At 43.9% G+C, this 25,170-nt stretch overlaps 1 protein-coding gene across 1 annotated transcript; it reads left to right on the forward strand.

Moving 5' to 3' along the window:
- Window positions 1–140: 140 nt before the first annotated feature.
- On the forward strand, window positions 141–19,110 carry LOC133825121 (calmodulin-binding protein 60 D-like). Its single transcript, XM_062258109.1, has 8 exons — window positions 141–221; window positions 719–795; window positions 15,635–15,688; window positions 15,836–16,329; window positions 16,425–16,657; window positions 17,216–17,657; window positions 18,820–18,912; window positions 19,011–19,110. Exons 1-5 carry the CDS (start codon window positions 141–143, stop codon window positions 16,469–16,471), a joined length of 753 nt encoding a protein of 250 aa, XP_062114093.1. The 3' UTR covers window positions 16,472–16,657; window positions 17,216–17,657; window positions 18,820–18,912; window positions 19,011–19,110.
- The last annotated feature ends 6,060 nt before the right edge of the window (window positions 19,111–25,170 follow it).

Below are 25,170 nucleotides of genomic sequence, written 5' to 3' on the forward strand. Positions count from 1 at the left end.
GGGGCTCGTTGGGGCTGGACGGCGCAGAGGCTTGGTGGCTCGTTGGGGCTGGACGACTCAGAGGCTTGATAGGTATGCGTGCTTCTTTTTCTCATTTGTATTTATATATGGCCTCACTCTCTTTTTGCAATTAACACAAGATGCTTCCCGGAAAAGATGTAGCAGCACTCATGAATGTGAAGACTAGAAGGCTTGCTTGTAGTAGTCGAAATGTGAATGGGGTAAGACTGCTAAACAACTCACATATGTATCTTTTCAGTCATCCCTGTCCATACTTTTTGTACTATGCATTTGTTATTACTTTTAGGATCTCTAAAGCTCTGTTTGATAATTGGATTCTATTGAGAGAGCAGGCAAATCATTTTTTGTTAAATCTTAAACTTTGTGGTAGGAAAATGTAATGTATATTGATAGTATTTAGAATGATTATATTGACTATGAAAGATACAAATTTAGAAATAAAGTTTTATATGGTTAGCTTTCTCTTTCTTTAACTTTAGTTGTTGTTGTTGTCATTGTTTTTTTATTTTTATTTTTGGTTCTGATTGAATTAGTCTTGGGCTTGGTAACTGGACAAGTTGTAATTTAAGATATTTTGTAGCTTAACATAGTTCAGAGTTCGTTCAGCTTAAATATGGGCTTGTTCGGTTCCCTTTGTTATTTATACTTTCTTTTAATGTAGACTCATTTCATTTGACTGAAAATAAATGCCATGCAGTGTTATTGTCGAGGCTCTAAAAGTGGACAGTCTGCAGAAGCTCTGCTCATCTCTGGAACTTTAATCTTCGGAGAGTTGTAAGAATTATGCCTTAATGATTTCCCTTTCTATGTGGTCTAGTTCTTGGAGTGGCTGCTACTATGTTCAATTCCTGTTCCTCACCCTGTACTTGAGTCACATAATAAACTCATAATCATTGTTATCATTGTACTATTTGGCTATTGAGATTCTAGTAATTTATGTAACATTTATTGGAATGTAATGAAAAATATATCTAATCTCACTGACTGATGAGTATAAATGGTACTTATTGTGCAGAAGTCACTAATACCTAGTTGTTATCCAGATTTCCGGATAGCGTTTAGATTGATGACCTCGGGGAAGCAGAATTATCGATGTCTTTCACGGAGGGTGACCAGAGCTCGCGGATGGACAGAAAGGCTTCGCCTCTCCTGTCTAGTATCCGGATTACTCTTCCAAACAAGCACAACACGGAAACTCGTCTACTCTCCCGGACTCCCGAAGGATACCCCTCGGGGAGGCCCCTTCCAGGAGGGGCTCTTCGAGTGGTCTCCGCGGAAACAGTTCCGTGCCCCGCACAGAACAAAACCGAACGGTCGAGTCCGGGAGAAGGCATGTTTGGAATGATATCCGTCTGACACAGGATCCCGCCTGACACGCCCGTCAGGTCAAAGCCGCACACATCTCAGCACGCCTAAGGGTACCTTTTCGCCTACTGTTCCGCTGACAACTTGGAAAAGACGGCTGACTTTGTGTGTTCCCCATACTTTCACGTAAATATACCCACATAGAGTCTGGTAGCCATGCGACTATAGTAATTGTATCCCCTATTTATGGCTGGTGTAATTAAGACTCATGTACGTAGAGAAAAACCCTAATCCGAAACCCTAGCTATAAAGACTCCTTCCTTTTACAAGAAGGGGGAGGGAGATCGGATAGCAAGAGACTCTACCAAAATCTCTCTAGCTTCATCTTCTTTAAGAGAACCCGAGAGAAACATTGTGAGTGGGTGAAGTTCTTATGCACCAGCCATCTTACTGTAATCTTTTCCAAGTATAATAACATCGACTCGTGGACTAGGGCTCGTTAACGCCTGAACCACGTAAAAACACTGTTTGTTTAGTTACATTTCAGTATTTCTACGGTTCTTATCTTTTTATTATTCTGTTAGTTATTCGTTTCCGAAAAACTCGGTAAACATTTTGGTGCTTTCATTGAGAGCTGTAGGAAGTTGTTAGTCAGCTCTTTTTCTGTGTACGTTTTTTGTATTCACTTCGTACTAAAGAGATGGTGACTACGCGAAAATCCGCTGTTGACAAAAATGCTACGGTCAACCCCGATACCGTGATGGAAGATGTGGTGCAGAGCGAACCCTTAGACTACCGAGGTGAAGACCCGACATCCCGCCAGGATCAGGTCAGTACCGAAGATACAACATACTTAGAAGACGAAGAAGAGTATGTCCAAGACGGTTATTACAAGGACGGCTGCTACTATGAGAAGGACCCAGAACTGGTCCAAGTAGCCGAAGAACTGGTGGCCACTAAGGCCAAGCTTGCTAAGCAGGAGCGCGTCTCCGAAAGAATGCAACGCATGATGGAACGCCTCCAAAGTAAGTTCGGAGATCTAGGCGACTCGGACGAGGATACCTCTGTTCGGGGTGGTGCTGATGCCCCCATGCCGGATCCAGCCGCTGCTGGACCATCCAAATCCGCCCCTAACAAGGGCAAAGAAAAAGTTGGAGAGCCTGTGCGCGCTGACGCCCCTGCACCTCCTAAAGGCGTGAATCACCAGGCCGACTGCCCCCCCCGCGCGCAGAAGGTCTCTGGCGCTCCTAAGCCCAGACGCCCTTGAGCCCCAAGGGGGCACTCTGTGCCTAAAGGGCCCGGTGCTAAGGCACCCAGGCCTAGGGGAAGGAACAACCGCCCCAGTGATTCCGTCAATCAGGACGGTCGGGCTGCGAACTCGCACTCCGAAGATAGCTGGTCCACGGTGGACCTAAGAAGAAGGTTGGAGGCCAAGTATGAGAAGGCCAAAGGGGAAAAAGCCCGGCCCCGCGGAGATGACCTCCGAAATCATATTAATGACAAGCTCCGGGGACGTGACCTCCCGGAAAGTGATACGAAGAGGCTCGAGGAACAGATTGCTGCCTTGACCAAGCTGGTCCGGAAGCAAAGTGGGGCCCTGTCAGATTCTGAGGAGGAAGACCCGGAACCATGTATTAGGAGAATCGCGGAAACTTCCCTCCCGGATAACTTCAAAATGCCTCACATAGAATTATATGATGGGAGGACAGACCCGCGTACCCACCTAGCTAAATACAATAAAATGATGCAAGTGGCGCGCGTCAGTGAGGACGCCAAATGCATGTGCTTCTCACTCACCCTTACCAAGTCTGCGGAGGACTGGTGGAAAAGATTAGCTCCCGGATCAATCCACAGTTGGAAGGAGCTACAGTCCGCATTTAGGAGGCAGTTTATTGCTGCCCGCGACCACGACATGGAGGTTGGTTCCCTAACCAACATCAAACAGCAACCCACAGAGAACCTCAAAGCTTTCATTCAGAGAATGATGGAAGCTGCTGCAAAAACCAAGGTCAGCGATGACATGAAGCTGATCGCCCTTCAATCGGGCCTTACTGTCGGCTCCCTGCTATGGGGGGAAATGCAAAGGAGACGGGCAGAAACCCTGTCCGAATTCATGTCAAAAGCTCAGGGAATCATCAACCTTGAGGATGCCTACCAGCAAGCCTTTGGAGTTCCCCCGGCTCCAACCCCTTCCGTGACTGCGCCGAGCTTTGCTTCGCAAGCTCCCGCACCAGTCCTCACGCCTCCAGGAGCCCGATTCACTCCGAGTGTGTATGGGCCTTCAGCGTCTGCTCAGACGCCGGGTCAAACCCATTTCTCTGGGTATGGAGCGGTACAAACCGGATGTAGTATCGCTCCTAGCATGCCGCAGCCGCAAGCGGAAGCCCCGGAACGAAGTTTGAGCCAATCGCGGAGCAAGCGAAGCGGAAGAAACTCCAACCGGGGAGACCATTCAAAGAAACCCCGAAAGGATTATGAGCCCAAGTTCACGGAATATACCAGTTTGATAGACTCGCGAGAGAATGTCTATCGGGCAACCTGTAATATGGTCAACTACAGGAAGCCCCCGAAAGTGTCTCACGGAGGAAGGCGTCCGCGAGACTCCAATAAGAGGTGTGAGTTCCACGGAGACGTGGGGCACACCACGAATGAGTGCCTTCAGCTGAAGGATGAGATCGAGTCCCTGGCAAGAGCGGGACACCTCGGTCAGTGGGTGAGAATACCCATAATCTATCCCGGACAGGGGGTAGTTCACGGAGCTGCATATTCACCGGGACAGAGGGGGGCCGTTAGCGCTCCTGGAGCCGGTCACCCCCAAGCTCCCGGGTCTCAGTTCCCAGCACTTCCTCCTCCACCTGCTCCGGCGCCCATTGCCTTGTTGGCTCCAGGGCCAGGCAACCCATATCCGCCCGGCCTTGCTCCGCCACCCGTTGACGGACACGTCGCCACCATTTCCGGAGGACCACACCTTGCCGGAAGCACCCGCAATTCCCAGAAGAGGTACTTGAAGGAGTTAGAGCACGCCGAGGAGATGTGCGCCTTGGTCCAATCACCTGCTCAACGTCCCCGAATGATGGATCTTCCCATCACCTTCACGGAGGACGATGCTCGACATGTGCACTTCCCCCACAACGATCCCCTCGTGGTGGAAGCCCAGATTGCCAATAAGAAGGTCTCATGGGTCTTGATCGATGACGGAAGCTCCGTGAACATCCTCTTCAAAGCGGCCTTCCACGCGATCGGACTGACCGAGACGGACCTGGCCCCATGCCCCATCCAGCTTCAAGGTTTCAATGGGGACGCACTCATGCCATTAGGCAAAATTCAACTTCCGGTCACCCTCAGAGGAGAAAGCGACGCTTGTGCCTTCAAGCATAGCACATTCGTGGTGGTCGACTGCCCCACGGCGTATAATGCCATCTTAGGCCGACCGGTCCTGATCGATTGTGGAGCCATAACCTCGATACGTCACTTATGCTTGAAGTTTCCCTGCGACGATGGGCGTATTGGCACCCTCCGAGGAGACCAGAGAAGTGCACGGAGCTGTTATAACGTCTCCGTCCGAGCTGTCTACACGGTCCGAGAGACGTTTGCTGCCATTCCTTTGGCGGAAGTATTGCCAGAAACTAGGGATGCTCAGGAGGCATACTTTGACGAACTCGACCCAAGAGTGGGAATCGAGAAAGCAATAGAGCCGATGGAGGAAGTCGAAGAGGTGATCCTCAATCCGGGAGAACCCACCAAGGTCATTCAGGTGGGAAAAAACCTGCCGTCGGCCGTTCGAGATAAGATCGTGGCCACTGTGAAGGATAATCAGGATATCCTGGCATGGTGCCACGCTGATATGACGGGGATTAATCCCAATGTTGCGTGCCACGCACTCAACGTAGACCCAGCTACAACCCCAATTCGCCAAAAGAGGAGGCCGCTGGACCCAGTGAGAGCCGAAGCCGTCAAAGCTGAAGTGGAAAAATTGATGTCCATAGGCTTTCTCCAGGAGTCGCACTATCCCGTGTGGTTGGCCAACCCAGTTCTGGTCCCGAAACCCGATGGGTCCTGGAGAATGTGCATTGACTTCACGGACCTAAACAAGGCCTGCCCGAAATATTGTTTCCCACTCCCGCGAATCGATCAGATGGTGGACGCTACTTCCGGGTACGAACTCTTATCCTTCATGGATGCGTACTCCGGATACAACCAGATCAAGATGCATGTCGCGGACCAGGAACACACCAGCTTCCTCACGGATAAGGGTGTCTACTGTTACGTGGTCATGCCTTTCGGTTTGAAGAATGCTGGGGCGACTTACCAGCGTCTGGTAAACAGAATGTTCAAGGACCAACTGGGGAGGAACATGGAGGTGTACGTGGACGACATGTTGGTAAAGTCCAAGACCTCCGGGGACCACAGTAACGACCTTGAGGAAGCTTTCGCCGTGATCCGAAAGTACGGGATGAAACTAAATCCAAAGAAATGTACTTTCGGGGTCTCGTCTGGGAAGTTCCTCGGTTTTATTGTCAGCTCCCGCGGCGTGGAAGCCAACCCTGAGAAAATAAAGGCGTTCATAGATATGCCTTCCCCCCGGAAGCATAAGGATGTTCAAAGCGTCACCGGAAGGATAGCTGCTCTCAGTCGCTTCGTATCCAAGGCCACCGACAAGTGTATCCCCTTCTTCAATGTTCTGCGAGGGAACAAGAAGTTCGAGTGGACCCCCGAATGCGAAGCGGCCTTCCAACACCTCAAAGAACATCTAACCCGAGCCCCTATTCTGTCCAAGCCGGTCGAAGGAGAGGCGTTGTTCTTATACCTAGCTGTGACTGAGCACGCAGTAAGTGCCGCTCTCGTCCGGGAAGATGGCCGTATCCAACTCCCTGTGTATTACGTAAGCAAGAGGTTATTGGACGCCGAGTCCAGATATTCGATGATCGAGAAACTCTCCCTCTGCTTGCTGATCGCTTCACGGAAGCTGAGGCCATATTTCCAGGCGCACACCATCAAAGTACTCACCAACCACCCTCTCCGACAAGTCCTGCAGAAGCCCGAGTCTTCTGGCAGATTGCTTAAGTGGGCCATGGAACTAAGCCAGTTCGACGTCCACTACCAACCGCGTGTTTCCATAAAAGGTCAAGCTCTCGCGGACTTTATTGTGGAGTGCTCGGGAATGAATGACCTCCCAGAATATCCTGTCCCGGAACATCCCACCTGGAAGGTCTACGTAGACGGAGCCTCAAATGAAAAAGGAGCTGGAGCGGGGGTTATCCTAATATCTCCGCAAGGGCATCAGCTCCAGAGCGCCATCCGTTTCGCATTCCCAGCATCCAACAACGAGGCAGAACACGAAGCCATGTTAGCTGGGTTACGACTGGCCAGAGAAGTCGGAGCCCAAAAAATCGAAGTGTACAGCGACTCCCTACTTGTAGTAAACCAAATATCCGGGGAATACCAGACGAAAGGCGAAAGGATGGCTGCCTACGTGTCTCTCTCCCGCGACCTACTGCAGCATTTCAAAGGCTACAACATCCGCCAGGTCCCCCGGGACCAGAACTCACTTGCGGACACGCTGGCCAAGCTTGCAACGGACCCGGAGATTGAACAGTATGGCTTAGTCCCCATCAGGCACTTAGAAGCCCCCAGTACTGAGACGCGAAGGATAAACGCCATCATCGACCATTCCCACTCCTGGATAGGACCCATCCTCAGATTTCTCACCACCGGAGAACTCCCCACCGATAGAGCTGACGCAAGGAAGCTCCAATATCAAGCTCCCCGCTACGTGGTTATGGATGGAAAGCTTTACCGCAGGGGGTTGTCCATACCCTTCCTTAGGTGTGTTGCCGGAACCGAAGTCAGCACCATCATCCATGAGATTCACGGAGGCTTCTGTGGCGATCATACCTCCGGGCTGAGCCTCTCCAAAAAAATCCTTCGACAAGGATACTTCTGGCCCACCATGAAGAAGGATTGTGTGGATTATGTCAGGAAGTGTGAGCAGTGCCAGAGGTACGCCAAGGTTCCGCGAGCGCCGCCTACAGAAATTACCCTAATGACCAGCCCCTGGCCGTTCGCCGTTTGGGGCATTGACCTAGTAGGTTCCCTCCCCACTGGAAAGGGTGGAGTGAAGTACGCCATAGTCGCGGTAGACTACTTCACCAAATGGGCTGAAGCTGAACCTATGAACACGGTCACATCTAAAAAAGCACTGGATTTTGTCATCAGGAATATAGTGTGTCGTTTTGGGCTTCCGCGGAAAATTGTGTCCGACAACGGAAAGCAGTTTGACAGTGAACACTTCACGAACTTCTATGCTTCGCATGGAATTATCAAAAGCTTTTCCGCAGTCGCCAGACCCCAGGCTAATGGACAAGTGGAAGCTGTAAACAAAATATTAAAGACCACGTTGAAGAAAAAACTCCAAGCATGCAAGGCTCACTGGCCGGAAGAACTTCCGCGAGTACTTTGGGCTTATCGCACGACAGAGAGAACTTCGACGGGGCACACGCCTTATTCCATGACCTTCGGTTGCGAGGCCGTCATCCCAGTAGAAACTATGATCCCCTCTCACAGGCAAGACACCTACGATCCTACCCGGAACCATGCCCTCCTCCAGGAGTCCTTAGACATGATCGAAGAGCTCCGGGAGCAGTCGCAGGTCCAACTGAAAATGTACCAAGGCAAGATAGCCCGACACTTTAACACGAGAGTCCAGAGCCGTGCATTCGAAGTTGGGGACCTTGTCCTACGGAGAGTATTTCCTGCTACGCAGGATCCGGGAGTAGGAGTCCTCGGACCCAACTGGGAAGGCCCCTACGAAGTCCAAGAAAAAGTGGGCCATGGGACGTATCACTTAAAGAAACTCGACGGATCTAAAGTCCCGCGCGCCTGGAACGCGGAGCACCTCCGCCGTTACTACCAGTAGGCCCCGGACCATCCAGTCGGAAGTCCTTGGTGAAAATAACAAAAGTGAAAAATGTGGAAATAATCCTCCCTGATGTAAAACTAACGCCTAGCAGGCTATTTTAACGAAACACGGAGGGATTCACTCCGCTTTTACCGCACTTTTTATCCCTATGTTCAAAGCTGCGTTTTAACAAGTGACCACACGGTCCGGAGACGTCCGGACCCCACGCTCACTTGGGGGGTATACATGGCTAAGGCTTAGCCATACGCCCCTTGAACAAAACGTACACAGAACACCACTTATGTGCTAGCATTGTGTTTGAAGTTTTTAAATTGTTTTGCTCTAATTGTTAAGCTTAGGTTTATTTGTTGCCATGAACATGCTTGCATTACGTGTCATATGTGCATTATGTGCTTAAGTGAAAATTGCCACAGAAATGCCTGCCATTATGTATCATGAGAATTATCTCTTGTGTAGCCCAGCGATGGACAGGACTGGGGGTTGAGGCACGTTCATAGAGCTACGCCAAAACACCCCCAGCTCCTTGACAAGTCCTTTGCAGAATTCTCCGCGAGCTCTGTAGAGCTTTGCTTCGCAAGCTCCAGCTCCGGGTCCCGTAAGGCGAAAGATGGCAAGATCCGCGAGCGCTGAAGAGCTTTGCTTTGCAAGCTCCAGCTCCGGGTCCCGCAAGACAAAAAGATGGCAAGATCCGCGAGCGCTGAAGAGCTTTGCTTCGCAAACTCCAGCTCCGGGTCCCGCAAGACAAAAGATGGCAAGATCCGCGAGCGCTGAAAAGCTTTGCTTCGCATGCTCCAGCTCCGGATCCCACAAGGCAAAAGATGGCAAGATCCGCGAGCGCTCTAAAGCTCTGCTTCGCGCGGATCTAGCCTCGCAGGGCTCCATGCCAGGTCCCTGAAGCCAGCCACCATGAGGTTCGCAACAACAGTTAGTTTTGCTTCGCAAAGATCTAACCTTAAGTCTAGCGACGCTCACCAAAAGAACTCCCGTTCCAAACAATAGAACGACTCACCTTAGCAATCCCAGCGAACAGTATAACTACAAGTCCCGGGATTGTCTATTTGCCTCAGGAAAGATGAAGTACGGTGAAAGGAGCCTGGCCGTTGGAACCAGAAAACCTTCGTAGCCTAGAAACTACGTGGGGAGAGACATCATCCGTTAAAGCTTCAACTGGGAAGTGCATAAGTCTTGGCCGTTGGAACCAAAACCCCATACGCCCCTACAACAGTTTCTACCGTATAAATGTCTACCCTAAGCGCAAAGATAAATAAAGAACTCGGCAGAAAAAGAAAGGAGAATGCTATGATTATGGCAAAATTGTCCGCAATGAAAAACTCAAAATGAAAAACAATTAAAGATAAAACCCCTTCAAGCATTGGGGGTAACTACAGCGTCCACGACCACAGCTTCGGGGGCATCTGTTTCAGCTGAGGCTGGCGGAGTCGGCTCATTGGAAGGAGGGATTTGGTCATGAGAAGGTTCAGAGGTCCCCGCCTCTCCGGGATCTCCCGCCTCAGGAGCTTCAGCACGTTCGTCAATGTTATAAGTTTGGACGTACGCCTCTGGGCCCTGATCCCACACGAGTAGCTTCTCCCTCATGGCTTCGGCATCATCTCCCAGATAGCCTAACACCTCCGGGTTCACTTTCCAGAGTTGATGCATGAGGACCACATGCGATATATTAATAGTTCTGTTCAGTATCACCTCAGCATCCTCCTTCTCCTTCAACCGCTCCGCCTCGGAGGTTGCCAGTTGTTCTTCCGCAACAGTTAGTTGGGCCCTCAATTTTTCCATTTCGGCCTTGGAGGCATCCCGCTCCCCCTTAAGAGAATCAATCGCCTTGCGCTGCTCCCTATTTTGGTTCAGCACGGATTGCTTCTCGGTCACATGCCCCCTGGCAGTGAATTGCAAAGCCCCGATCTCTTTTTCCTTCTCGGCGAGCCCCAACTGAAGCATAGACACGAGATCCCTGCTCCTCTTATGAAGTTGCTCCTCGTCGTGCAGCTTACTCTGAAGAGTGGAATATTCCTCTTGCCGCTTAAGGAGGAGATCGTTCTTTGATTGCAAGCGGGCTTCCAGGGTATCTTTCTCCACCTTGGCTTGGGACAGCTCTTCCCGGAGCTTGGAGTTTTCGGTCTTAATTCCATCCGACCGCTGTCTAAACTCATTCTCTGCCTTGGCCCGGTACTCTTGATATTTGGCAAGATATTTTTTCTCCGCCTCTTCTTCAGCCGTGCGCCGGGCCTGATCAATCTTCTCCGAAGCCCCCAAGGCCTGTTGGGTCAGTTTCTGTTTCTCCGCTTCCAAGGCCTGGCGAGCCAGTTGGCTCTCCTCCAGCTGAACCAGAGCTGCACCAACCTCCCGGAACGAGCGTTCCGCGATCATAGAGGCCTGCAAGGAAAGACAACAGAGTGAGCTAAAGCAGGACCAAAAGACAGGTGGTCCCAAAAAAAAAAAATAAATAAAAAAAAATAAAAAAAAAATAATAAAAAAAAAACTACAACTGACGACTTACCCCGGACAGTTGCTGCTTCACAGCGTGTGTCAGCAACAGCGGATCCTTGCTGCTGCTGATGGCCCATTTCTCAGAATTGAGCTCGCATAAGCTCAGGGCCATATCCTCCATCATCTCAGCTCCGAACGGCGCCAATGCAAGTCCGAGCCTAGGCACCAGCCTCTTCTCCAAGGCTGGACCATCCAGAACCGCTCCGGCCGGGTGAGGAGATCTCACCCCCTCGGCCAGCTCAGCCCTCTTCACGGCAGACAAGTTATCTGCCCTTCCCTGAGTAACGGCCTTCTCCGCCTCTAGCCGCCTCTTCAAAAAACTATCGGCCCGTCTTACACCCTCCAGGAGGGCAGCGGGAAAACTGGTCGGCTTCCGCGGAAAGTGGAACTTCAGGCCAGGCAGGGGAAGATTGGTTGTCTGAGAAGACGGAGACCCCGGAAGGGTGGCCCCCCTTTGGGCTGGAGGAGGAGGCAGCCGGGGTATTAAGGCCCCGGTCTGTTGCTTTTGCTGCTGCGGTAGCAGAAGTAATTGCCCTTGTTGCTGCTGCTGGTTTGGATGTTGCTGTTGCTGCTGCTGCGGCGTTGGTGATTGTGTCTCTTGTTCCTGTTGCTGCTGTTGTTTTAGTTGTGATTGCTGTCGTTGCTGTTGTTGTTGCCTTCGACCGGGAGAAGAGTGTCTAAGGCGTTTGTTCTTTGCACCCTCAGCATCTTCTCCGGGACGCTTGCTCACCCCTGTTGTCCTCACGGGGAACACAAGCCCTTCCCCGTCGCTACTGCTACTCGAGACCATCATAGTCTCGGAAGGCCCTTCAGCAGGGGACTTCTCTACCCTCGGAGACGCTTGCGCCTCGCCGCTTGTCTTCTTGGGGGAAGCAGCCTTACCTCCCCTACCAGCCTTGGTCTTCCTTCCTTTTCCCGTGGGCGGGTCTTGGCTGGTGGCAGCCTTCTTAATAAGCAAAGTAACCCTCCCCAACATCTTGGCTTCGGGATACTCTGCAAGAAACGTACAAAGCAAGGTTAACGAACCAACAAGAAATGAGAAAGAAGATAAGCGGAAGACAAGACAATCAGCAACATAAAAGTACAAGCAAGCCCGCCAGCAGGGAACAAGAAACAAGGAAAAGAAAAGTTTGAAAGGGACGACCATGCACGAGAAACGTGGATGGCCTTCCCCGAGCAAAACAAAACATCGCTTCCTGCTCCAGGAAGCTCCCGTACTCCTTGAAGTCCGGGAAGAACATGCTGAGAGAAGAAGGGTCAACCATGATGACACCTTCTGGCAGACTACCATCACTCAGACACCAGAGGAGCTCATCTACCCTATCACAGTACCTGTCGAAAGGTATCCTACGCGGATCTAGCCTAAGGAAACGAGGATCAAACCCCATCTGAGAGGTTTGGGAAACTTCAGACAGGCTGGGGGTGTGGATCAATCGAAAACTAGTCTTACCTCTCCCGGAGGAACTAGCCCCCGGAGCCCCTTCGTTAGGATAAGCCGCGGCGTGGCGAGCCTCGATCTCCTCTCCCTCCGGCTGGGGGTCGGGGAACCTCTCCGCCCAACTAGGAGATAGAGTATTTTCGTCCCGAGCGGCTTGGGTGATTACCTTAGACAGCTCCAGGGCAATCTGCTCCCGGATGTCAGCCGACACCTGAGTCTGCCCCCTACCACTTACTGGCTCGATATTTTGGAAGGAGGCGAGTAACCCATACTCCCTCAACGATTCGGAGGTCACAAGTCCCTCCACTCTCAACTCTTCCTCAGAAAGCCCTTCGTAGAACTTGGACCTCCTTATCATCTCCGCGCAGCGAGGTGTCCGCGGAACGACTTCTGCAAAAATCAAATACAAGCGTTAGAGATCCTCCCAAAAGGCAAATCAAACACAAAGAAACAAAGTTGAAAAGGAAAAGAGGAAACACTTACCAGGGATTTTGATGTCCAAAGATAGAGCTGGCACCCTCTTCAGCGGGAAGCCAGTCGTCAGGAACCAGTATTCCCGGAGGTCTGGAACCCTCGCGGTATGACAAGTGGGGCACATCACATCCGGGTGCCTTTCGAGCCTGTAAAACCCCACCTTGTCTGAGTGACCCCTCATAGGCTGAGACTTCAACCCATAAAAGTACAGCACCTCCTCCGGGGTAGGAGCTTCCAGTCTCCGGGACTTGCAAAAGATGAACCACCCCGCTAAGAGCTTGTAGCTGGGAGGAATTAACTGGAAGGGGGCAATCCCCGCCTTCACACAGAAATTGGCGAAGTAACTCCTTAGGGGCAAGTGCGCTCCGCACACTATGTGTGCCCAGCTCCAGGCACCAAAGCCCTCGTGGCTCTGGCTAGCTGACTCGCCCAGCACCGACAGACGGTGCCACATCAGACCTGGGATGTTCTTCAGGCCTGCCTCAGAGGAATACAGCTCCAGCATGCCATAATTCCTGAAAAGGTTCGGTTTTTGGTCCATGTCCCAGATGGAACTATTGGAAGTTGGTGGGCTAGCCGCGACCGCTTTCGCCTTTCCTTTCCCCTTTCCACCAGCGATAGGAGAGCCCTTCTCTTGGGCAGATTCAGCCTCCCCCGCAGCAAGGAGTTGTTCCTTCGAGATGTTCGTCACTGGACAAAAGAAAAGAAAGAAGAAAACACTCTAAGCAGTCAGCACCCTTGTCATACCCTAGTGGTATCAAAGGCGTCGGGGAGACCCTCCCCGAAATCTGCTTGGAGAGGCTCCCACCGAGCTTGCCGAGGGATTGGCACCATGCCACCCGAAGGACAGCAAGGAACCAGATTCAGACCCCGAGCCTAAGCCCACCAAAAGAAGTGTTTTCCCAGAGAAAGACACCCTAAAGGCGTTCATGCTTATGCCCTAAAACAACAAAACAAGGGACGACTTTCCAAACGCAAATCGCCAAAACACGCAGAAAAGGCTACTTATCGACTCACAATCAATCACATGCCTACCAAAGCCCTATTCACACATGCACATAAGCAATAATGGCATAAACCTCTACTCTAACAACTACCAACAACCTAAGGATTGGGAGGAAAGAGCAAAGTAGAAATACTTACTGATATTCGGGTAGGTAGAGGTTGAAGGAGTAACTGGATCACTGCACAGCACGACCGCGAGAAGTAAAAGCTGCAAAGATGAACGGCGATTCAAACCAGGAACTTCGGGGAATAAACCCACTGCCAAATCAAAAAGAAAAGTTTCCAGATACTTACCAAAAGAAATGGCAAGTTCGGAGGAACGTAAGCTGGGAAGCCTGAGAGTTCGAAGGTTTGGAAATCTGAAAATCCTAAAGATGGAGAATCTGAAAGCGTAAAGAGGAAGAAAGGTCCTTTCCCTCGTTTTTATAGCAGGGAAGAAGCCGTTTCGAATTCCTCGAGTGGACGGTCCCGATCTTCCCATTCCATGTGCGTCAGATCCTACGGCTGGAGAGGAAGCGACGATCCTATTTATGACTCCTCGGATGGGAATAAAGTATTTATTTCCCATCATTACACCACCTCGGGCCCTGAGTACCATTAAAAACCGTCAAATAGTCAGATGACTGACGCACGCATCCTCAACCAGTCGCCTCACGCGCACGTCTTGGTCGCAGAACCATTCCCAGAATGACACGTGATCCTTGCCGCACTTGAGTACTTGATCTCAAACAGAAGAAATTCCTTTTTCTCTTTCATACTAATACTCAGGCGGGAAAAAGGAACCCTTCCGGGAACACAGAAGGTGCCCCCTCGCCTAATCTAAGAAACCGATTGAACAAGCTCCCGGATCTCTCAAAGCTCCGCGACCTTGGGGGGTAAATGTTATCCAGATTTCCGGATAGCGTTTAGATTGATGACCTCGGGGAAGCAGAATTATCAATGTCTTTCACGGAGGGTGACCAGAGCTCGCGGATGGACAGAAAGGCTTCGCCTCTCCTGTCTAGTATCCGGATTACTCTTCCAAACAAGCACAACACGGAAACTCGTCTACTCTCCCGGACTCCCGAAGGATACCCCTCGGGGAGGCCCCTTCCAGGAGGGGCTCTTCGAGTGGTCTCCGCGGAAACAGTTCCGTGCCCCGCACAGAACAAAACCGAACGGTCGAGTCCGGGAGAAGGCATGTTTGGAATGATATCCGTCTGACACAGGATCCCGCCTGACACGCCCGTCAGGTCAAAGCCGCACACATCCCAGCACGCCTAAGGGTACCTTTTCACCTACTGTTCCGCTGACAACTTGGAAAAGACGGCTGACTTTGTGTGTTCCCCATACTTTCACGTAAATATACCCACATAGAGTCTGGTAGCCATGCGACTATAGTAATTGTATCCCCTATTTATGGCTGGTGTAATAAAGACTCATGTACGTAGAGAAAAACCCTAATCCGAAACCCTAGCTATAAAGACTCCTTCCTTTTACAAGAAGGGGGAGGGAGATCGGATAGCAAGAGACTCTACCAAAATCTCTCTAGCTTCATCTTCTTTAAGAGAACCCGAGAGAAACATTGTGAGTGGGTGAAGTTCTTATGCACCAGCCATCTTACTGTAATCTTTTCCAAGTATAATAACATCGACTCGTGGACTAGGGCTCGTTAACGCCTGAACCACGTAAAAACACTGTTTGTTTAGTTACATTTCAGTATTTCTACGGTTCTTATCTTTTTATTATTCTGTTAGTTATTCGTTTCCGAAAAACTCGGTAAACACTAGTCTTACATTATCCGTGGCTGAACTTTTTCTGATAATTTTACTGATATGTTTCCTGTTTCTTAAAAATCAACATATATGGGAATATGAAATAGGAGAAATATATAATTTTTATGTGAATATGCTGATTATCATTTTTCTTTTGTGTATTAGTCAGCACCTTTGTTTTACACTTCTTTTTGCTTGTGATGTTTAACGGGTCAGTGAGGAGGTTGAACGTGCTTTAGCGAAGATAGGCCCTGCGATGCTTAATGGAAGGTCTGAGAAGTTGTTGTCTGTTGTGTAGCCAGTTTAAAATTTATGGAAATATATAATCTGTTTCTAAATTTTATATTAGTTTTACTTTTTGAGATAAGATGTTTAAGGTTGGTGCTGTTTCCTAAATTCTAATACTGAAGATTTCAGGTCTTCCCCAAAACGAATTGAAGGTCCAGATGGTCGAAACTTGCAGCTGCACTTCAGGTCTAGGTTATCACTTCCTCTCTTCACGGGTGGCAAAGTGGAAGGAAAGCAGGGTGCTGCAATTCATGTTGTTTTGGTTGATGGAAGCACTGGCCAACTTGTAATATCTGGACCTGAAGCCTCTGTGAAACTTGATGTTGTTGTGCTTGAAGTTGATTTTAACAATGAAGATGAAGAAGGTTGGACCCAAGAAGAATTTGAAAGTCATGTAGTGAAGGAACGTGAAGGGAAAAGACCTTTGTTGCATGGAGATCTTCAGTTGACCCTCAAGGATGGGGTAGGAACATTAGGGGACCTTATATTTACTGATAACTCTAGTTGGATAAGAACTAGGAAATTCAGACTTGGATTAAAGGTTCCCTCGGGTTTTTGTGAGGGTATACGCATACGTGAAGCAAAGACTGAAGCTTTTACTGTTAAAGATCACAGAGGGGAATGTATGTTTCTGTCATTCTGTGTCCTATCTTATTGTTCTTTTTTCCCCAATTATGTTTATTTTTTTTTTTTACTTTTTGTATCATCCCTTCAACAGTATACAAGAAACACTATCCACCAGCATTGAACGATGAGGTGTGGTGATTGGAGAAGATTGGCAAGGATGGATCATTCCACAAGAGGCTTACTAAAGCAGGAATACTCACAGTTGAAGACTTTATCACCTATTATAATGTCATACTTTATCTTTATTAGAAAATAATTAAAAAGTACAACTTAAGAGAGAAGGGACACTCACAACATCAGACTTATGCTTTGGGAATTAAAGAGGTGATCTACTTTCAATAAATGTTTACTTGAATTTCGTAGAAACTCTAGCATAAAAATAAATAAATAAAGAAAGAAAGAAAGAAAGAAGAAAAAAAATGCTTCAAGCACTAGCATCAAATACATTATGTCCCTGTTAACTCTATTAATTATATGTATCTTAAGGTAGAACAGAAACTAGATTGACGCATAAGCCTTCCAATTGAGAACAATAAAATAAAGATGAAAAAAATTGTAAAACTCCTTAGTGTTGAGGCCCAAAGAACCGAAATCCATTTCCTTCAACTTCCAACCAAATTACATAAAGTACTGCTATTGTTTATGTAGAATTATGCTATAAACATTGAAATCTATATTTATTGAGAAACCAATTGGCATGGGAAAAGTACAAAACGAGTGTGCTTTTGCGAAAGTGTATCAATAGTATTCTATGTAATTTAGTTGGAAGGTAAAGGAAATGGATTTGGATTCTCTATGGGAAAGCTTGACAGTTTCACCTGCATGATTGATACCATAAGGTTTATAAAGTTTTCATAAATTGTGCTACTTTTCCATTGCTAGGTCTGGGAAATTGATGAGAGCAAACATCATCCTGGTTTTGTGCTTCACACATTGGGTTGGCCTTTGGATCAAAAGACATATGGAGGATTGTTTATGTACCACATGAATGATAGATAGGTTAGAAAGTGCTTTTTTTTTTTGCTTCGTCTAATTCATTCTTGACTACTCCAGAAGAAAAAAATGACTGACCTTATGAGAACTCAAAATAAAACATTTAATTACTATAAGTTTCTTTTTTGATGAGATCGTTGAGCATTGTTTATTGTCTGTGCCACAAGTCTAATTGTTTTGTTGTATGTGTGTGTGTTTTCTTTTTTGTTGTAAACTCATGAAGCGTTAAGTCTTATTTTTTTTATTTTTTTTAATCTTTCAGGTTTCCATTGGTCTAGTAGTAGCTTTGAATTATCGCAATCCATTTTTGAACCCTTATGAGGAGTTCCAGGTAATCTAGATCTCTAATTTCATGATGTAAATGTGGTGATTTATTTATTTTTTGCTATCTCTTTTATGACTCTTGGGTATGAGAAGTTATTGGGAAATGAAAGGCTAATTTTAAAATTTTGTTTGGAGGGTATTGTTTCTTTCATCTTTGTTGGGAACATGATAGACCCCCAATATGATTCACGCACAATAGGATTACGAGGGGTAAAACTGTGACTTATTAGAAGGAGAAAGAATTAGGGGTATATTGGTCTTTGTACTTGGTATGATGCAGTGAACTTGTATGGGTTGTTTCCTGAGTTTGTTATGCTTAGATAGTTTGGGTTATATGGGGGGAAGCTAGGAGGGACATGCTGAGTCTTATTTTGTTATGAGCTATTGTTCTTGGGAGGGTTCTAGGTCTCTCGAATACCTGAGTATGTTCATCATTTCCAATCAATAATAGTCCATCAATATCATTTCGATTTTTCTGTTGTTATAGTTTCCTACCTTCTATAGTGGAATCCGACAGGGTTCTATCAGAACATTCTTGATGTAGACTCTGAAATACATAAAAACAAACATACTATAAGTGGTCATTTAATACATGCATATGTTTTTTAAAACAGGGGTGCCAGTGCATATGAAGAATATTACTTGGCTGGTCAAAGTTAACTAAAGAAAGATTTCTTTTCCCTGTCTTCATCTATAAGATTTGCATCTGTCTTGAACGAATACCCTATTGACTTTCTTTCAGGATAATGACTTGGTTATCCATCCTTTTTATGTGCGTAGGAGCTACTACTTAGATCACAAAACACCACTTCTTCTAAGGTTTTACCACGGAAGACTTTAAATAAGTGGTGTGTGGGTTTTATGTACCACTGATTGTTTGGTTGTATGTGGTGTTAAATGTTCATACACTAAAAGAGGGTAGAAGAAACACAAATTACATAAAGTCTACTAAAACCAGTCAAGAAATCTGGAATGAAAACTTTCCCAATATCTTATGGTTTAACATATGTAAATTTGGTATATTTCATAGAGATCTTCACTATATTTCTATCTCAGTAGATTCTAAATCTGCCTCTTGTGCGTGTTTGTGTGTGGAGGAAAGATTGGTGAATTTCAAGTATTAATTTTGGACTTCCACTTGAGTTATTTTATTGTTTTCCTGGTGATAGAAACTTAAACATCATCCTGCAATCAAACCAATGCTGGAAGGTGGGACAGTTCTCCAGTATGGAGCTCGCACTTTGAATGAAGGTGGTTTTCAGGTATGTTATCTTTATGTTATCTGGAATATGTACTACAAATAACATTTTCTGGCTGGTTTTTCTGTACAAATACAAATATGATGCTAGTTAAATTTCAGTCTATCCCATACCCAGTTTTCCCTGGAGGAGCAATTATTGGATGTTCGGCTGGCTTCTTAAATGTTCCTAAAATCAAGGGAACACATACAGCAATGAAATCAGGTACCATCACCTAATCCTTTTAACTAATTCAATTTGCAATCAATAGATACACAAAGATCGAATTAGATAAATTTTGGATTTCAAAGGCTGTTTTAATATCTATTGACAAATTTTAATTTTCTATTAATCTTTTAAGTATTGATTATATTCTTTAGGTTGGGGATGGAATTGGCAAGGAGCATTGCAAAGGTAATTTGCAAGAGGTACGAAATTTGTTCTTTTAACTCTTATTATTAATATCTTAAAAATGTTAGAGGAGTTTGAATATCTTAAATATTCATCCATAGTGAAGTAGGTTCTGAGATTAAAATTGTGTGTTGCGGTGATAACGGAAGGTTGAAAACTTGTGTGTATTAGAGAAGTAGGTTCTGGAAAATTTGTTTGTGTGGTGCGGTGATATAAGGAAGAAAACTTATTGTGTGTTGTTTGAATTTTTGGACTTGGTATTGATAGATGGTTAGGTAAGCTTTTATATGTATAGATTAGATTTTTCATTATATGTATAGATTAAAATTTTCATTTAGTCATATTGTTTTCATTATTTCCATATGTATAGATTAGATTTAATTGCCACAACCCAAGCTAAAATCTTGTCTTTGATCCAAATCCAATTAGTTAGTGGCTACCATTTTAGAATCTGATTTTTAAATTAAAAACAACACTATAATCTCTTGAACTAGAGACTATTAAATGGATAGAAAATACCAGCAGAATTAACAAAAAATAGTGGTCAAGATTTGTGTTTAGATAAGCCTCCAATAAGATAACTAGATAATCATTTAGATAAGCCTCCAATAAGAAAGACTTGTGTTAGAAGTTGTCTGGGCTGTTAGGTTGGGAAGATATTGTAGATAGAGAGTGAGATTTACTTAGAGAATAATTTGGCAATCTTTGGGAAAGTGGAGCCTCTCAATCTAACTCAACCTTGGGAAAGGAATCGTAATATGATTAATCTTGTGTCGGTGCAGGTCAATTACCTGAAAAAATAAAAAAGACAAGAACGTAGCAAAGATGCAATTCGAAAATCTACCAACAGAAAAGAAAGACAACAAATTTCCAAAAAAATATCGATGCAAAGTAACATATAATGAAAACTTACTCCACCCTAGAAGATATTAAGATGAATGATAAAAGGATAACACGGAAAACACATGCACATGGACATGGAGGTATAAACCATGGACATGAGCATATATTTGTCTAATTTTAACATTTAATAAAGTTGAATTAAAAAAATAAGTAATCATATATATTCATATGTGTGCAAGGGAAAGAGAAGCTCAAAACTTGTTGATGAAGCATCATTGTAGACTTCATAAACATAAGTTAAGTAAAAATATAAGGTACTAGTCAATTAAATTTTGGTAGCAATAATTGTTAACCCTTCACAAACTTCCTGAGCCACAATGATAAATACTTTAACATTTCACCAATCCTTATCAGCACCAAAGAATTCTCCAGTTAAACATTACTTACCTCCCATATTACCAAAATAGTCCATACCACTTTGAAGGAAAAATTTTCGAAAAATAAGAAAATATCAAGGGACTAATCAATAATGAGAGAGAAAGAACAGACCAATCATTTGCTTGTATGTTGCATTGTCTCCTACTTCAACCATCACATATAAAGTTTTACATAATCATCTGATACAAATATTATCAGTTGGTCAAGAGAACCACTACAGCACCAACATAGCAAACTAACATAGAAGCCAAAGTATCAGTAAAGATGATAGACCGTGGAAGAGAATTACAGTACTTGAAAGAATTCCTTGTAAAGTATATATCTTATTGATATCAATCGACCAAGCTTTCGAGTCCTTAGTTATCTATCTCTGTGAAAGCAACTTTACTACAATTAGAAATTACCTAAACATTCACCACCCTAACAAAAGTACAACTTAGTAATAGCATATATTGTAGAAGATGAACAAGAGAAGTAGTTTACTTGTTTCAGATCAAATAATCAGGTCCTACGTCCAAGGCAGCAGAGTCAACAAGGTCCCTATATAGTCACTCAATCAAACACCACACCTACCTCTCTTTAGTACACATCTTCTAGACTTCAATCTAACCTGCAATAGACAATGCATACAACCAAGAAAACAAAACTGACAGCACTTGTTCAAACCAGAAATTCGAACAGTAAGTAACAAATATTAATTGAACTAGAGAATATTAGAACAATAATAGAATGTGAACACCAAGATATATATAGAGTTGGTTCTTCTCCTCTGCACTAATCTGTAATGGTAGTACAAAACAATGGTGTCACCCTCTTCTATAATATTCTTACTTCCCTGTACAAAGATATCCCAGAACTCACAACAATATAATCTCTCTTGTCTTCACACTCCAAGTTTTCTTGCTTTTGATTACAAAATGATCAGTTAACAAAGAGAGGTGACACCCTTTTATACACGCTTAACAAAAGTAAGTTAAGAAAACAGAAGTAACAAGACCTTTTATTTGGTAACTGATTTCAACAAGCTTCCTTCAAAGCATTCAATTCTAATGATCTTGCACAAATAGTTCCACTCTTAGAGTCTCAGTATACATAAAGCCTGTCAAAACAAAGTGAGCCATATTAACCATAATAAACCATACACATTAACACCATTTTGCAAAAGAAAAAAATTGGACTGAGTTCAATTTATAATAAAGTTGAATTAAGAAAATAAGTAATCATATATATTCATATGTGTGCAAGAGAAAGAGAAGCTCAAAACTTGTTGATGAAGCATCATTGTAGACTTCATAAACATAAGTTAATTAAAAATATAGGGTACTAGTCAATCAAGAACATAACTGACCACAATTCTATATGAAGAAAACACAAAACTCCAATTTTCTTTTGGTAGATCATAGCATATCAGCAACATAATGTTGTTCCACTTGTCCGGATAAGTTGAAAAATGAGATGAAATCATAGGATATGTGACAGATTGATCAATTTCAATTGCATACATAATAGTCTATAAGTAATAAAATCCAAGAAAGAATATTAACATGATTTTGTTCTTTATCAGTAAAAAGAAATACAGAGTAATTATGTAAGACAATGCTGAAAAGAAAGGAATTTCTGCGCACAAAAAAGTTGATTATTTGTTCACTAGACTACAATTTTTGGAGAAGTCATGCTTTCACTAGCATTACCACAAGTATAATCATATGAAATCTCGCAATGTACCGCAGTCAAACAATATTCAGTCCCCTAAGGTAAATTATAAAAGTTGTTATTGTTTTAAATTTTCATTTTAGAAGAACAATTACAAAAACTAATATATTGACTTTAAAAGACATAACTTTACAGAAGGGAAGAATGCTTGCTACTTGCTTGACTGGGCAGATGTAATTGTTGCTGAAGGTCGTTGGGATTCTAGTGATCCAAAGATAACTGTACATGGAAAGCCTCTTGGACCAGACATTATGCGAGTATGGGTTGATGTTGCTATTGTACCAGAATCTTACTTATTTCATCCTAATCATGCGATGCTTACAATACAAGAAGCAGTTGGTTCCACAGTTGCATGGCCTTCTAAAAAAGTTATTCCAAGAGGTACATTTTCATACTCAAAAAATAACTAATGTCTTATAATTTAGTGTTTGGTTTCTTTGTTTGCTTTGGTGTAGTTGTGAATCCATTATTTTGTATGTGGTGTCCTTTCTTGGATATAATTTCCATAGAATTTTTCTTGAAGTAATTTGTGATGCTAGATAATAACAATAAAATATTTCTTTGTTTATTTTGCAGATGTGACAAGCGAAGTATAAAAGGATACTTAAGACTCCTTGAAAGTAGTAACTTTGTTAATTTCTTTGTGTTGAAAGTAGTAACTTTTAGACTCCTTGAATACTTAAATAATATTTTGTTGTTGATGACAGTGTTGAATGTTTTAAACTAAATTGTGGATTGTTAATTCAATGTAGAATGTTCTTACTTTTTGTTATTTGAAAATCAAGTTCATTTGATGATGCTAGTATATATTAGAAAGCTAATTTTAATTATATAAAAAAATTAAAATATAATAGAATAAATTAGTGTTATATAAATAAAATATATAATGAGAATTTAAACATATCTAAATATAACAATAATACGAAAATTGAGTTATAATATCTATTACGATAACACTTTTTATGCAAAGAATTATGTTATGCAAACTTCATTATATAACACAAATAATGTGTTATACTAAAGTGTAGTATAACACAAAAAATGTGTTATACTAAAGTATAGTATAACACAAAAAATGTGTTATACTAAAGTGTAGTATAACACAAAACAAATGTTATACTAAAGTGTAGTATAACACAAAAAAAAGTGTTGTATAATCGACTATAAATAACATAATTCAACACTTATCTATATATTAAAATAACACAGAAATTGTGTTATCGTTGATAGTACAATAACACATCTGTATAACAGTGATAAAGTGTTATGTAAAGTACCCTGACCTACGATAACATAGTCGGTCTTAACACATCAGAAAGTGTTATCGTATGTTTTGATAACACATTTTCGGTGTTATTAAAAGCATTTTTTCTTGTAGTGTTTTGTTTTGTGAATTTTATAGCCGTTGTCCTAATTTGATAAAGGATTTAGGCCTATGCAAAGAAAATTGGTCTTGGACCGAGGCGCAAACCCTAATAACGGAAAAATTTAGAATTAGGTAAAAATGAAGAATACTATGGCATAAAAATATTTTTCAACTATGACTGTATAGTCGAGCAAGTAAATTTAAGAAAAATGGATTGATGATTTAATTCCAATCTACCGGGTTTAAGAATGGAAATTCTTGCCCGAGCCTCTAAGGACATTTTGGTAAATTTGAGTAAAATTACCAAAAGTATGTATCATATGAAAAAAAATTGTTTTGTCACATTTATTTTACTTTAGCTTGGAGATATTTAAAAAGTATAGGGTAAAAATTTGGTTAAATTTGTAGAGTGAAATTACCAAAGGGCTCTTTAGTGCATTAGAAGTGAGTTAAAAGGGGCAAGGGCATTTTAGTCATTTCCAAAGGAGGAGAGAGGTTGTGATGGGCAGCTAGGCTATGCCCTAGTATACTCAAGTGTTTATGACACCTATCGTAGGAAGAGTAAGAGGCTACCTCACCCATTGGCTATCCATCCAATCATTCCTCTTACACACCCAATCATTATTTTTTTATTCCTTCTTTTTCCTCAAGAAAACAAAAAGGAAACTCTCTTCATTTCCCTCCCCAAAACCGAAGAGGCCTCTCTCTTCCCTCTCCATTGCTGCCATATTCTCTCCAAGGAGCAAGGGCACTCACTCTCCATTGAAGGAAGGAAGAAAACCGAAGAGCACACTAGGCAAGTGTAAGTTTCAAACCTTGTACATTCTTTCCTTCTTTTTATCTTTCAAACCCCAAATCCTAAGGGGTTTTACTATGCATGCATGTGATTCTAATGGCCATGCATGGCATGGTTCTTATATTCTAGGGTTAAAGAGAGGTGGTTCTAGGAGGATCTCAAAGATTTGAAGATTGTTGATGTTTCAGTGACAACAAAGGTAAAGATTTTAGAGTTTTGGTAATTTTCCACTCATCTGCATCTTCTACCCTAACATTCCTTTTTAAAAATCTGCATGTGGAACCTTGGGGCTTCATTTGAGTGTATAAAACACAAGGAATAAGTTTGAAAGGCTAAGGGAACCTTATCTCCAAGCTAGTAGTGCTACAAATATAGGTTTTCTCAGCGCTTTTGTTCAACCTTAAAGAAAAAGCGCAGAGAAAAGGTTTGAATGAGCCTAAAATATCATATTTAATACCCACGCCCTATTTTATTGCGGTTTGAAAAAAAAAATGCAGTGTAAAGGTTTAAGGCTGTGGGAGGCGGGGACTTTTCTCTGCGGTTTTTGCTATATAACTGCAGAGAAAAATCCTTTTCCCCTCCAAAACCACCCGAGACCCTAACTTCCCTCACTTCATTCCCACATTTGACACACGAAGTAGCGGCTCCACCTTCGTCCCTAGCCATGGGTAAGCCCCATTTTCACCATTTTAGTTTGTTTTTTTTTCTTCATTTT

Source organism: Humulus lupulus, chromosome 3 (genome assembly GCF_963169125.1).
Source record: "Humulus lupulus chromosome 3, drHumLupu1.1, whole genome shotgun sequence".
In the NCBI taxonomy this organism is placed as follows: Eukaryota; Viridiplantae; Streptophyta; class Magnoliopsida; order Rosales; family Cannabaceae; genus Humulus; species Humulus lupulus.

Coding starts and splice junctions, on each gene's coding strand:
- LOC133825121 (XM_062258109.1), top strand. CDS start 141: ATGCTTCCCGGAAAAGATGTAGCAGCACTCATGAATGTGAAGACTAGA. Junction 222..718: donor GTAGTCGAAATGTGAATGGG/GTAAGACTGCTA, acceptor AATGCCATGCAG/TGTTATTGTCGAGGCTCTAA. Junction 16,330..16,424: donor TAAAGATCACAGAGGGGAAT/GTATGTTTCTGT, acceptor TCCCTTCAACAG/TATACAAGAAACACTATCCA.